General features: G+C 45.8%; 1 protein-coding gene across 1 annotated transcript; it reads right to left on the minus strand.

Annotated features, from left to right (window-relative positions):
• Positions 1-10,479: 10,479 nt before the first annotated feature.
• On the minus strand, positions 10,480-15,405 carry SRP9 (signal recognition particle 9). Its single transcript, XM_040427626.1, has 3 exons — positions 15,195-15,405; positions 13,648-13,716; positions 10,480-10,752 (listed from the first exon to the last, which is right to left on the minus strand). The coding sequence occupies exons 1-3, from the start codon at positions 15,264-15,266 to the stop codon at positions 10,633-10,635; spliced, it is 261 nt and encodes an 86-aa protein (XP_040283560.1). The 5' UTR covers positions 15,267-15,405; the 3' UTR covers positions 10,480-10,632.
• Positions 15,406-15,715: the final 310 nt, after the last annotated feature.

Consider the following 15,715-nt stretch of genomic DNA (forward strand, 5'->3'; position numbering starts at 1 on the left):
AGATCGTTGTCAATCTACAAATATAAGTTTGTAAAATTCTTGCTTTCAAAGTTCCCAGCTGATACTGTTGCACACTCTGGTGATACTATTTTGGCAGCCTGCAGCCGCCACTAGGGGGAGCTCACTGTATAGGAATATACAATATAAACAGCTGTATGCAAGGAGCAATTCTATGACAAGCAGCAATGGATTTGTCATTCAGATGTATTACAGCTGTCTGAATGAGGTTCAAGAATAAAAGTTCCAAGCCTCAAAGATCTATGATGCACCTTGTAGATGGAAGGCATGACCCACATAAGGCTCGGGCCCTCATGGTCTATTTAGCCCTGATAGTCTGTAACCATACAGACACCTAGGTCTGCACAGGAGCTGTATACACAAAACGGTGATTTTTAATCAGGATTATTTGCAGAGCTGCATCATTTTCCATTTTAGGTGCAGTAGGCTAGGTCTACACAACGACATTTGTCGCGCGACAATTTTTATAATGATAGTCTATGGTGTCGCACTGTGACATACTGCGACAGTCGCAAAAAATCCATTCAAGATGGATTTTTCTGCGACTGTCGCGTCACAGCATGTCGCAGTGCGACACCATAGACTATCATTATAAAAAATGTCGCGCAACAAATGTTGCAGTAATATAAAAATATATAAATTGCAAAAGTATACATACCCTTTAATCTACTTTATGGCGGTTTGAATGGTCAATTCATTTACTGCACCCTCCCCCCCAGCAATAAATACTATGGAATGCTGATGGTTTAAGTTAAGTGTAATCCTTTTCTTCATATCGGATTTTGGTAGAAAATCCGATCACTGAGCCTGAGAAGGTGTCACGTACCCCATGATCATTAAATTGTTAAGATCCAGGTGACCGGGGTCAGATTTTCTCTCCAGGTCTGATTGTGGAGTAAAGAAAAGCAGCATCTTCTCGGTTACACAAGGCCGGATTACAGAAGCTCTCCAGAATGTAACCCCAACCCCAAAGGACAGAGCGGCAGGTTACACACACCTTCACTGCCGCCAATGGGCTCTTGTGTGGGAAACGTGAAGGCAAAACCGACACCAGCAAATTCCAGAGAGGTTATTATTATCTGGCAGGCAGTGAATAGAACCAGGGAAATCCATAGGTGGGGGCGCTGAGAGTCGCCTCTTCCCATGGATCCAACACTGAGGTTACAGGACCCAGGTGAGCTCTGTACTAAGAGCAAAAAACAAATTAAGAATACATTCCAAAAAATTTAATAGTAAATGGTAAAAGATAAAACTAAAACGAATACAATCATAGTAGTAAAAAATAAAAATGTATAAAAAAAAAATAAAAAAAATACTAAAGTAAAAATGTATAAACAAAATATATTAAAAGAAAAGTAAAAGAAAAAAATATTTAAACAATTCTAAAACTAAAAATACAAAAAAAAGTACTAAAAAGGAAAAAAAATGTATTAAAAGCAATATAAAAGAAAAAAGAAAACAGAAAAAAAACAGATCTTCAAAACACAGATACCAGCCGAGAGCCTGCCGCCATTATTTTTTATTTTTTTTAATTCTTCAGAAATGTCCTATTTTATTGCGGGTTCAAGGACAGGATCAGCATTTATTTCATTATCATTTCAAGGTAGACTCCTCCTCCGCCTGCACATGACAGAGCATGCCCACAACTAGGGATGAGCGAATCGACTTCGGATGAAACCCTGCACTTCGGACCCTGCATATAGGAAGGGACTGCCGACCAGTTGTGGGCCGCCATTTAGGGTGGATCGTAGGGACAGTGCCTAGGCAGGAGTTCAGGGCTCACTGTTTCCTATCATGACATGCGTTGGGAGAGGAAAAGCCTAAGGACAGGTTCCAGCAGATTAGGATGCTCTTCACTATACACCATAGGACAAAATTAGGGACAGCAGTACTGGAGTTTGATGATCATCACTGAGAGGTGTTGGTTTTCCCAGATTTAAAGGGGTTTTCTGAGACTTTCCTACTGATGACTGATCAGTATCTGATCAATGGGGGTCAGACACCTTGGACCCACACCGATCAGCTGTTTAAAAAGGCAGCGCCGCTCCAGTAGAGCTCAATATCTCGGACGACCCTTTTAACCTGTTATCAACAGTACCTAAATAAGCATTGGGGGTATACTGGTGGTAATGGTCACCACTAAAGGTGGGGGTTGTTAACCCTGGATATACTGCACCCAATAGGAGTATCCATGCTTTACAATTGACCACACTGGTGGAGATTAGGTAGATGGGACACCAGTCACCACACATGTGGATCCACTCTACGTGTACTGTGATGAGGAGTATCGGGGGTTAAAGAGGACCTGTCACCGCTCCTGACATGCCTGTTTTAATAGCTTCATGAATTCCCCATGTAATAACAGTTCTGGAGCATCTATCCTTATGTCTCCATGATGTGTCATTCCTTTATAATTTCTACTAGAAGTTATGAAGGAATTGCTAGCAGTCTGCAGTAAGGGTACAGAGGGGAGGTAACCAGTTGGAGGTGTGTAAATGCACAGACTCGCCCTATCCAGTCAGTGCTGCCATTGTCAGACTGTGAAGGGACCCCCCCCTAACTGGTTACCACCCTCTGTACCCTTACTGCAGACTGCTAGGAATTCATAACTTCTAGTAGAAATAATAAAGGAATGGCACAACATGGGCAGCACGGTGGCTCAGTGGTTAGCACTGTTTCCTTGCAGCACTGGGGTCCTGCATTCGAATCCGACCAAGGACAACATCTGCATGGAGTTTGTATGTTCTCGCCGTGTTTGCGTGGGTTTCCTCCTGGTTCCTCCCACACTCTCCAAAGACATACTGGTAGGGAACCTAAGATTGTGAGCCCCATTGGGGACAGTTGGATGCTAATGTCTGTAAAGTGCTGCGGAATATAGTAGCGCAATATAAGTGCAGAAAATAAATAAATAATAAACAACATAGCGTCATAAGAATGGATGATCCAGAATCATTACGTGGGGAATGCGTAAAGCTATTAAAAAACACGCTTTAAGGGTCCATTCACACGTCCATAGTGTATTACGGATCCGCAATACACCCGGCCGGCACCCCCAATAGAACTGCCTATTCTTGTCCGCAATTGCGGACAAGAATAGGACATGTTCTATTTTTTCGCGGGGCCGCGCTCCGGAAATGCGGAGAGCACAGAATGAATGGGTCCGCACCCGTTCCCGATATTGCGGCACGGATGCGGACGTGTGAATGGACCGTAATAATTGTTTTATGGCATTTGAAAAAAAAAATGTTTTCATATTTCCATTTGTCTAGTAAAGTCTCCAAATAGGAAAGATCTCTCGCTTTTGAAGTCAATGAAATCTGTAAGGCACAGAGTGCAGGGAGCGCCCCCTATTGACGGCACAGTGCTGGTAATGTTTACAGCTGGAGGCAGATCACAGCAGGTAATAAGTTATGGGGAAGGCTCATGTCACAGAGGACGCTCGCTAGGATCTCACTTGTCTTTATATGCCCAGACGCCTGCTGTAAAGCAAATCTCCTAAACTGCTGTTCATAGGGCAGAGCAGGATATAATGAAGGACTGGGGAACACACATGACATTGAGGGGGAAGGGGATCCCCAGTCAACAATCCCCTTAAATTAGAGACACAGCAGATTGTGGCCATTGGTCAGTCACCCTGTGATTCCGGTCACCAGTCCCAGCGGCGGCGGCAACTTTAACTCTGAACCCTCTCCCCACCTAGACAGCTCATCCTGCCCAAGGGTAGATTTTAGGTTTTGCATCATGGTACATCTATGATATTCTGCCTGTGTATTTCAATGATTTATCCTATGCATAGCCTAATAACTATTAGACATGCAGGGGTCCGACTACTGGGACCAACACCTATCAAGAGAAAGGGAGCCCCCTAAAATGAATGGAGAGCACCACCGCTCCATTCATCTCTATGTGACTGCAGTGCACATGCTCAACCTGCCACTCCATTCATTAGCCCCACAGGACCACCCCTTCTCAGGACCATTGGGCTCCCAGTGGTCAGACCGCTACCGATCTAATCGTTGTTCTCTATCCTGTGGTTAGGGGATAATGGGGTATCCCTCTAAGGCACCCATACTCATGGTTGATCCTCCTTTCTTGCCCATCTGGTGTCTAGATAGCCCCCTATACACTTTAGATGGTCAGCCAGTCTCATCCAAATTGGTGGGGTCAGTGGATGATCATTTAGTGTGTATGGGCACCGTTATGAATATCATGTACTGCGCTGTAGTGTGGACTGAAAGAAGTTAGTATCTGGCTTGGGAGCAGCTTGCGGCAGTAGAAATATCTCCCTTCTATTGTTCTGGAGACCAAGCAAAGTTAAAGGGATTGTCCAGCCCTGCTCTATCGACTGAAGTGACATCGGGGGCAGAGGGACGCATGGTGCAGTTACCGTCTGGCAAGCTTCGCGCACATGTCCTAGCAAAATAAGACATGTGCATGATACTTGTCATTAGGGCTGCGCATCTTCACTCGTCTCACGATTCGATGCGATTACGATTATCAAGTCCACGATTCGATTCGGCGATGCATCACGATGCATCAAGATTATTACCCAAGTCCCCTTGTTTTTCAATTTTACATCAAAAAATTAATTCAATCAGTCAGAAATTGCACAAAAATATTTATTTGTATCTGCTATTTAAACAAATCATACCAAGTTCCCTGCATATCATATAGCAAAGTCTGAATGAACAAAACAGTGCAGCAGACAACAGTATTTATTTAAAACAGTACTGTCAGTGTCTCTGTAACATTAAACTGTTGTGCTGGCCTGGCCGGTGCAGTTAGTTTATAAGTTTTACAATAGTTTTACCATATAATATATATTATATATTATATAATATTAAACAGTACCTACAAAAAAAGGAGCACTTCAGTTCCTGACTGTAAAACATCACAGTGAGTCAGTGAACCTATAACACAGTCAGTGACTGTGTTATAGGTTCACTCACTGTGATGTTTGCCAGTCAGGAACTGTCTGTCACACAGTGTGTTCAAGTTGTCTGTGTTGCAGAACTTCCTGGTTCACCGTGATTGTTTTGGCAGCAGGAGCAGCACCACCACCAGCACCACCAGCACCACCACCACCACCACCACCACCAGCACCACCACCAGCACCACCACCAGCACCAGATGGGTAGTACGTCTAGATCAGTGCTATAAGCTCTCAGAGTTGTCACTTTACAGAAAACGTTACCTGCACTGAGCACTCAGCAAGCACTCTACCACGATACATCAACTGAAGCCAAGCCAAGCCATGCCACCATTAGAGGAAGCTGGAAAATCCTTGACAGAATACATTTTCAACTGAATCTGAAAACCTTGGACAAATCTTTATGGGATCACAAACACACACCACAGAATACCAGAAAAAAAATAAACACACATCCTCCTCACTGAATCATAATGGTAAAGGGCAGGCCACAGGACGGGCAATGTGGCACAGCCACCATAGTCAGACATGATGTCAGAAGGTCGTGTGTGTTTTTTTGGTTTGTGTGAATGTGTATTTGTGTGATCCAATAAAGATTTACTCCAGGTTTTAAGTTTCAATTTATTCTTTCAATGATTTGCCTTCCTCTGGTGGCTTGGCGGGCGTCAGTTGTCTTTAATCAAATAAATACACTTTTAGAATATTTGGCTGAGGTTTTAAGTTGAGCCCCCCTAAAAATTGACATTCAAAAGATAGACAGTACATCAAGTTAGAAAATTCAATGGAATGGACACATTTTTGAAGATTGTGTCCGACACAATCTTAAAAAATAATACCATTCTCCCCAGTGCTAGAAATTGAAAAGCTTGTCGTCACACAGTGACTTAACAGAAAATTTTACCTGCACTCTACCACGCATAGTCGCATACACCAACTGAAGCCAAGCCACGTCCGTCTCCTCTCCAGTCCTCCTCACGAGTCGACTCACGCGTGCGACACAGGGGGAGGGGGGTGTCACTGTCGTCACGTCAGCGGGAGGCGGGAAAGAAGGCGCCCAAAAACTTTTTTTTCCGACTCGGCTCTGCACGGCGGACGCGACGCTGACGTCATCAACATGCATCGATTATTTAAAGCAACCGCATCGATGCAGAATCACCGGGGGTCGAATCGCGATGCATCGCTGCATCGATTATATTCGACAGCCCTACTTGTCATACACAGGACGGCTGCCTTGGCAAACGTCCTGCCCGGCGTGCAGCAACATCCCTCCATACTAGAGTTGAGCGAAAAATTGTAAAGTTCGGGTTCGTACCGAACTTTAGGGTTTTCGGCACCCGGAGCCGAACATTTACGTAAAAGTTCGGGTTTGGCGATTTTTATGGCGCTTTTTGAAAGGCTGCAAAGCAGCCAATCAACAAGCGCCATACTACTTGCCCCAAGAGGCCATCACAGCCATGCCTACTATTGGAATGGCTGTGATTGGCCAACTGCAGCATGTGAACCAGGCTCTATTTAAGCTGGAGTCATGTAGCGCTGCACGTCACTCTGCTCTGATCAGTGTAGGGAGAGGCTGCAGCTGCTGTGAGGGAGAGATCAGGGAGAAATCTTATCAAGAACTGGTTTATGTACTCAGCGATCTACAGAAAGTATTTTGTGGGTGCAGTGCACAATTTTTTTAAGCCTGCCCTGAGCCAACTACTGCTGAAAACGAACTTTTTTTTCTTCAGTTAGTCAATATCAATACATGATCGGCAGCCATTTTATGCAACGATAGTGCACCAGCACAGGCTATCTGCATGTCCAGAAATACAGCTTTGGCATACTGGGGTGAAAAAAGCCTCTGATATACTGCACATCTGTGATTACATTTACATTTAGGCCACAAATACGGCTATTCGGATACTGTTGTAAAAAAAAAACCTCTTTTTTTCATATACAGTCGTGGCCAAAAGTTTTGAGAATGACACAAATATTAGTTTTCACAAAGTTTGCTGCTAAACTGCTTTTAGATCTTTGTTTCAGTTGTTTCTGTGATGTAGTGAAATATAATTACACGCACTTCATACGTTTCAAAGGCTTTTATCGACAATTACATGACATTTATGCAAAGAGTCAGTATTTGCAGTGTTGGCCCTTCTTTTTCAGGACCTCTGCAATTCGACTGGGCATGCTCTCAATCAACTTCTGGGCCAATTCCTGACTGATAGCAACCTATTCTTTCATAATCACTTCTTGGAGTTTGTCAGAATTAGTGGGTTTTTGTTTGTCCACCCGCCTCTTGAGGATTGACCACAAGTTCTCAATGGGATTAAGATCTGGGGAGTTTCCAGGCCATGGACCCAAAATGTCAACGTTTTGGTGCCCGAGCCACTTAGTTATCACTTTTGCCTTATGGCACGGTGCTCCATCGTGCTGGAAAATGCATTGTTCTTCCCCAAACTGTTGTTGGATTGTTGGAAGAAGTTGCTGTTTTGGTACCATTCTTTATTCATGGAGAGAAGTGGCTTCTTTGCTGCTCTTCTTGACACCAGGCCATCTTCCAAAAGTCTTCGCCTCACTGTGCGTGCAGATGCGCTCACACCTGCCTGCTGCCTTTCCTGAGCAAGCTCTGCACTGGTGGCACTCCGATCCCGCAGTTGAATCCTCTTTAGGAGACGATCCTGGCGCTTGCTGGACTTTCTTGGACGCCCTGAAGCCTTCTTAACAAGAATTGAACCTCTTTCCTTGAAGTTCTTGATGATCCTATAAATTGTTGATTGAGGTGCAATCTTAGTAGCCACAATATCCTTGCCTGTGAAGCCATTTTTATGCAACGCAATGATGGCTGCACGCGTTTCTTTGCAGGTCACCATGGTTAACAATGGAAGAACAATGATTTCAAGCATCACCCTCCTTTTAACAGGTCAAGTCTGCCATTTTAACCCAATCAGCCTGACATAATGTTCTCCAGCCTTGTGCTCGTCAACATTCTCACCTGAGTTAACAAGACGATTACTGAAATGATCTCAGCAGGTCCTTTAATGACAGCAATGAAATGCAGTGGAAAGGTTTTTTTGGGATTAAGTAAATTTTCATGGCAAAGAAGGACTATGCAATTCATCTGATCACTCTTCATAACATTCTGGAGTATATGCAAATTGCTATTATAAAAAGTTAAGCAGCAACTTTTCCAATATTTATGTCATTCTCAAAACTTTTGGCCACGACTGTACTGCACATCTGTGATTACACTTGCATAAGTGAGTGTCACATTTAGGCCACAAATACCGCTGTCATATAGAGTTTAAAAAATAATAATTGAGTGCAATACCCTACATCAGGGTTTATATTTGCGGTTATTTTTTTTTTACAGACTTAACCACTTTTTACTTTGCTTTGTGAACGCTAACTATGAGGCAAACATCTAATAAGGGATGCGGTCGTGGTGGTGTTGGTGGAGCCTCTGGTGCAGGGAGAGGACGTGGCCGTTCTGCCACAGCTACACGTCCTACTGAACCTACTACCTCAGGTCCCAGTAGCCGCCAGAATCTACAGCAATATTTGTTCGGGCCTAATGCCGTTCTAAGGATGGTAAGGCCTGAGCAGGTACAGGCATTAGTCAATTGGGTGGCCGACAGTGGATCCAGCACGTTCACATTATCTCCCACCCAGTCTTCTGCAGAAAGCGCACAGGTGGCGCCTGAAACCCATGCCCATCAGTCTGTCACATCACCCCCTTTTGCCGTGAATGAACCCCTGCTGTGCCTGGATGACAGGAGCCTAAATCTCTCAAAATCCTCTGTTCTATTGCTGGGTGACATGAACCCCCTTTTGCCGTGAGTGAACCCCTGCTCTGCATTGCTGACAGGGAACTAAATTTTGTGAAAACATCTGTTACTGATCGGAAGATGCGCGACTACAAGCGCACGCTGATGATAGCATTCCCACCTGACAGCGGGGGCACAGTGGAAGCACAAGGCGAAGGCAGAGGAGGAGGAAGAGGTCGCCAACGCAGCTGGGGCACCGCCAGCACCTGAGAAGGCAGGGTTACCATGGCCCAAATGTGGAAAAGCTTTGTCAGCCTTGGAGGTGCTGACCTGCCCTGCAGCCAGTGTATAGTGTGAACGTGTGTTTAGCACGGCAGAGAGCATTATCACAGGCCGCAGCCAATGTGGACAAGCTTACGTTTATTAAAATGAACCAGGCATGAATCCCACAGGACTTGTCCGCACCTTGTGCAGAATAGACATTTATACCAGCCTCAACCATCCATTCTTGTACTCAAGTGCGCTTATTCTTAGTTTTATTTTGCTATATGTCCCAATATTATGGGGGATACCCCAATTTAAAAATAACAGAAATCAGTGTTGGCTACCTATTCCTCCTTGACGTCAACCCATCCACCGCCTCCTCCTAGATCCAGATTGTTATTTTTAATTTTTCTGTATTTTATGTTATTTTAAGTCATTTCCCTATCCACATTTGTTTGCAGAACAGTTGTCATGCTCTTAAGCACAGTTTGATGCCTTTTTGATGCCACAGTTTGCAGCCCTCTAGCCCTTTCCAGGACTATTTTAGAGCCATTTTAGTGCCCAAAAGTTCAGGTCCCCATTGGCTTCAATGGGGTTCGGGGTAAAGTTTGGGTCCCGAACCAGAACTTTTTTTTCAAGTTCGGCCGAACCCGAACATCCAGGTGTCCGCTCAACTCTAGTCCATACCCATGTCAGATCAGGAGGTGAAGAAGGGCTTGACAACCCCTGTAACATAAATCTTATCCATTGTGTCAGACCCGTCCCCTTCCATAGATGCAGACGGCCACTCGTGAAGATCCATATTTATTGAAAATGATAAAAATTATTCCAAACTTTCCAGTCAACACCTGCTGGACTGAAAGCCTCTCAAGAGAGTCCAAGCTTAGGTACCCCATCTCCACGAGGCCCAGACCACCACTCTAAATGCTAAGAGAGCACATACACAACAGGGACAGGTGGATTTAAGATACATGATTTACATACAGTTTAAGCGCTACATGCACACGACCGTATGAGTTTTGCGGTCCACGAATTGCAGATCCGTTTTTATTTTTTTGCGGATCCATTGTAACAATGCCTAAAACGGACAAGAATAGGACATGTTCTATTTTTTTGCGGGGCTACGGAACAGACAGCAGACGGGGCGCTGTCCGCATTTTTTGCAGACCCATTGAAATGAATGGGTCCGCATTCTATCCGCAAAAAAAAAAAAAAAAAACGGAAACAAACAACATTCGTGTGCATGTAGCCTAATGTTGTGGAAAAAATCTACCTGGAAACAAAACTTTATAAAGGCTTTTCTGCAAAAAAAAAAATGAAATAAATAAAAATAATCAAATTGAAAAAAAAAAAAAAAAAAAAAAAAAAAAATCTAAAATCTTCACACACGGTCGAATTCTCACTTATTCCGATGGTGAAGCATCCACAGGAGAATTTCCTCATCAATTTCCAAAAATAAATAGCTGCTTTCATGTGAAAGCAGAGAACTTCCAGCCTCTCTAGCTTTTTGCTTTTTTTTTAATGATAAATAGGGTTTTACGCTTTTTTTTATATTTTATATATATAATCAGTCATATTTTTGGTGGACCACCGAGAAATAAAAAAAAAAAAAAAATGAAAAAATAAAAATCGGATGACTGATTCATTCTTCTTTCCCCTCCGGGCTGGAGACACTCAGTCAGTTTCCATGGTAGCGCTGCGGGATTCCCTAGCAACCATTAGTCGCATCAGCTGACTGTGGAATTTCTCGATCCTCTTCACGTCCTGAGCTTGATCCGTGCTGTAGAGTAAACACTGGAAGAGACGGAGACCACCGCGTCACTCATCTACACCATAGAGGCAATTACAGCTTTTAAAGGGGTACTCCCATCGTATATCAGGACCTATTATGAAGTGATGCCATTGCTTTACTGGGGAATAGCCCTTTAACTATGGAGCACAGGCAGGCATCTCGCCGACAGGGTTTGGTCATATTGTGTTTGTCTGTGGAAACTTCAGAAAGAAGGGAACAACCCATCCATGGCTTAAAGGGGTTGGTCACTTTCTGCTTAAATTTTCAGAAATGCCATACAAAAGCTTCAGAGAATACCTTAGCCCGCACAGTAATGCACCCGATGCCCATGGGTAATGCATGGAAGCAAACTGCAGCATCCATGGCGTCCCAAGATGGAGGTGGTTCTGTCCACTACTGCACAGGCCCGGAAAGCATCAGAGTGTCCCGTATCTGCGTCTGCACAGTAGAGGGTGCAGCCATGTTGGAAAGCTATGGATACCGCAGATTGTTTACTGGTGCTACACCCATGGGTGATGGGCTACGGTAAACTACTTTACAACCGGCCCCATACATGTATGGCCCAAGTCAGGGCTGGAAAGATGGAGCCCGCTCAAGAGCTGAGTGGGCACCATGTGTCTGCTGTTTTACACAGCAGACACCCAGTGGCATTGTCTGTGATCGACGATAGCGTTGAACACAGACACTTAACCCCTCAGATTCCGTGGTCAACTGCGACCATGGCATCTGAGAGGTCTTTTCCCTAGGGGTGCTTTATTCCCATAAAAAAAGTATTACGATACTAGATACCACGTGAAAAAAAAAATAAACACCAAAAAAGGCTGCGTGCCTTCTGCATTTTATGGAATGTCCGGCCCATAATAGAACAGTCCTATCCTATTTTTTGGGGGACAGGGTGACTTAAAAATAGCGAATCGTGCGGTTTTCATTACAGCATTCACCGCATAGGAGATTTAATAGTTTGGACTTTTTTGGGTGTGGCGATACCTAATATGTTTATTTATGGTTTATATATTTTATATGTAAAATTGGGAAAGGGGGTGATTTAAACATATTATTTATTTTCACTTTTTATTTAATAACTATTTCCCCCTTAGGGGCTAGAACCTGGGATCTTTTCATCCCTTGTCCTATTCACCCTGATAGAGCTCTATTAAGGTGAATAGGAAGTCACGCTCTCCCTGCTGCCCTGTGCATTGTACACACAGCAGCAGGGAGATTACCATGGAGGGCTTCAGTAGCATCCTGGCTGCCATAGTAACTGATCGGAGCCCCGCGATTTCACTGCTGGGGCGCCAATCGGAAGCTGTCACGGCACCAATGGGGAGGAGGTGAGAGGGGACCCTGTGGACACTGCCACCAATGATTATAATGACGGGGGGGGGGGGGCGCACGCCACCGACCATAATACTGGAGGTGGGGGGGGGAGCGCACTGCGCCACCGATAAAGATAACTAACCTTTTATTACAAATCTAGGCGGCGGGTGCACCTGAGGGGTTAATTGTCACGGATCGCAGCACCATGTCATAGAGGCCGGGTATGTGATTCTGCTATCAGCACCCGCCGCCTATATTTGAATTAATGTGCTAGTTGTCTAGCGGACAAGAATAGGCATATTCTATTAGTGCCGGCAATGTGCGGTCCGCAAAATACGGAACGCACATTGCCTCTGTCAGTGTTTTGCGGATCCGCAAAACACACAAAGATGTGTGAATGGACCCTAAACCACAAAGGTCTGGTAAATGTGGGTTTCATCCCATCAGTGACTACTAGGAAGCCTCTGGAGCCTCCCTCTATGAGGTCAGACAGTCCAGGCGGAGCAGCGGCCGTGTGGGGCTATACTGGATCAATAGCCATTAGTCGCTTTGCAGAATAATGCTCTAAAATTCCCTCTTAAGAGCATGCAACTCCTGTATGAGCGCCACAGAAACAACATATAGCGAGTTAAGGCGCATTCCCACGACTGTGCCATGTTTTGCGGTCCTCAAACTGCAAAACATGGATGCCGCCCATGTGCGTTCCATTATTTGTGGAACGGGCAACCCATTATAGAAATGCCTATTTCTGTCTGTGGTTGCGGACAAGCTCTATATTTTTTGCGGGGCCGCAGAACGGAACAACGGATGCGGACGGCACACAGTGTGCTGTCCGCATCTTTTGCGGCCCCATTGAAATGAATGGGTCCGCACCCGTTCCGCAAAATTGCGGGACAGATGCGTACTCATTCATATGGTCGCGTGAATGAGCCCTTCATCAGGGGATCAGGATGCTCATCTCTTGGCCAGAAAGGAGAGTGGCTGCATAGAGAATCTCTTGCTCTGGAGGACCCGGCGTGTTCATGAATTAGAAAGGACACTGTGTAATACTTCACTTTCCCCGTGGAGGCGCTGTGCCGGTCCCCCCTATCAGATTACAGCTAATCACTGGCAAAAAATATGTTTGTTAAAAGGGTACCCTGATCATCCAAAGGGGACAACTCCTTTCTAGGGGTTTTCCCAAAATGACAAATTGGCTCCTATTCACAAGATAGATGCTAAGCGCCTGAATGGTGGGATTCTGACTCGCACCGATCCCTAGAATCGGGGTCCCGTTACCCCAATCTGATGGAGTGGCAGCTTGGGCATTCTCTGTGGGACTGCCAGAGATGGAGTAATGCACTCGGCTATTTCCAGCAATATCATAGAGAATGAATGGAGCATTAGTGTGCACACCCGACCTGCATCTCCTTCAGACTGGGGGAGCGGGACCCCTGTTCTCAGGATTGGTGGGGGTTCCAGCAGTCGGAGTTATGACCTATCCTGGAGGATAAAAGGAGTTTTCCCCTCACATTCTGCAGGGTGTATCGACGGGTGGGGTCAGTATCTTCGGTACCTCATCCACAGTCCTGTCTACTTACCACTACGTCATCTGTGACTTTAATCCGTAAAATCCCGTCACAGTGCCTGTACTTCAGCATCACTCGAACCTGTGGGGGGGGGAGATAAATAGAGATCACTGGATTACTAGTCACCCACCCCAAGATGGCGGCTGGTATGTGACCGCCTCTCCAGCTGCATCCTCTTCTGCACCAATCACTGCATGTGAGCCGGCGACCCTGTATCTGCACATGCGCTGAAGAGATCGCAGCAGGGAAGCGCTCTCTCCATTCAGTGCTCAAAATGATGTGATCATGGCCAACCGACACAGCAGCAGGGTTTGTTACAGTGTATCAGAACTCGCTCTGGGACATGGATCTCAAAACAAACCTTCCTTCTCCAAATGTACACGTGAAATGTTACCACTTATTGACAGCTAGCAGGGATCTTACAAGTTGAGGACTCAATACACCGTACATCACAAAGCTGCAGAACTTGTCCTTACAATCATTTAAGGGGGAGGGGGGGGGGGGCTGGGAATTTAAAATGTCTACAGTAAAGAGAAGCATCTGAATTCATCTCATAATAGGAAAGTGGTACCCACTTTGGACAAGCAATAGTATCCAGTGGACAAGGAAGGAGTTAAAATCTTGAGCCACAAATTGAAGCTTTAGAAAGAGATGGCCAAAAGCTGGGTCGTTTCAGGTATGGCGGCTCCACTGAAGTGAATAGAGATGAGCTGGAATCGCTGGGTCCCCTCTGAGCCCGTCACCCCTCCGCTGATGACGCTGTCTGCGTCCCTTAAGGTAGCAGCGGGCAGACATGCACACTACCACTCCATACAGAGAGGACTCTGGACCCCTCAGGGTTGCAGTGAGACCCCCCATGCAATGACAAACATCACCTATCCTATGGACAGCTTTTCGCGGGGTAACCCCTTTATCCAGGGCTGCTGCTCCCTTCCCTGGACAGGGGCACTCCAGGAAACCGCAGCCTCCAGGTGGATAGGAGCGCCCCCGTTGCTCTGCCCCCGTATTCTTGGGACTGGCTGAGTTCCCAGTGGTCAGACCCTCTACAAATCATGTCATGTTATCGCCATATGGAGGACATAGGGGGGGTCACTTGTCAAACTGGTGTAAAGTAGAACTGGCTTAGTCGCCCATAGCAACCAATCAGATTCCACCTTTCATTTTGGACAGCTCCTTTGGAAAATTAAAGCTGAAATCTGATTGGTTGCTATGGGCGACTAAGCCAGTTCTACAAGTGCCCCCCTATGTCCTCCATAGGACGGCACCATTGCTATGCAGAGAACATCGCCAAGGGAGACGAGACCAGCAACAGGTCGCAGCGCCACTACTTACCTGCAGCTATGGGGGGCGCTCTCTTACATGGCCTCCTGCAGCCACTTGGGAATCATAGGGTGCGCCTAACGACACCCCGATATAGAGAGACCTACCTGATACATTCACCTACAATAACCAGGTCCTAGTCACCTGTGCACAGTCAGCAGTGACCACCGCTGGTAACCTAGCAACAGAGCCCCCCCTTCAATGTCCCCTTCTATGTCCCCTTCTATCCCCGTCCTCACCTTCATGGGGTCGGCCTGGTAGAGCTTCTCGGCGGCCCGGGCGAACTCCTCCCAGGTGCGGTAGAAAGGCATGATCAGACGGCGGCGCTCAGTGTACGGAACCAGGGCAGCCGGGAGCACACATCAGCATTCCGCAGCCACACCATCCGGACATTTGATTGGCTGTCGTCCTGACCTCCAGCCAATCACACACGAGCACTTCCGGGGCGCAGGAAACTCTATGGTATGAGCACGAACTATCAGAGGCTTAGCGCCCTCTAGTGGAAGACAAGGGTAAAGCGCGGATACGGATTTGATGTGGAAGGCTTTGTGGCACATTGCTCCAGTTATGCGATTTAAAATGACAAAAGACATTATAAATATGCATAGACAGACGTATACGAAATGTATATATCATACCCATTATAAAGGTAATCAATATCAGATCGGTGGGGGTCTGACTACTGACAACCACGACCGTCAGCAGTTTAAAGGCGCCTGCAGCGCTCCTCCTCCTAGTACATTACGCACAGTGGCTGTTC

Source organism: Bufo bufo, chromosome 4 (assembly GCF_905171765.1).
Source record: "Bufo bufo chromosome 4, aBufBuf1.1, whole genome shotgun sequence".
NCBI classification, from domain to species: domain Eukaryota; kingdom Metazoa; phylum Chordata; class Amphibia; order Anura; family Bufonidae; genus Bufo; species Bufo bufo.

What these genes read in the sequence shown, in the direction of transcription:
- SRP9 (XM_040427626.1), bottom strand. Translation starts at nt 15,266, where the DNA reads ATGCCTTTCTACCGCACCTGGGAGGAGTTCGCCCGGGCCGCCGAGAAG. An exon ending in ACCAGGCCGACCCCATGAAG is followed by an intron (nt 13,717 to 15,194) that starts GTGAGGACGGGG and finishes CCCCCCCCACAG; the next exon opens with GTTCGAGTGATGCTGAAGTA. An exon ending in AAGTCACAGATGACGTAGTG is followed by an intron (nt 10,753 to 13,647) that starts GTAAGTAGACAG and finishes CGTCTCTTCCAG; the next exon opens with TGTTTACTCTACAGCACGGA.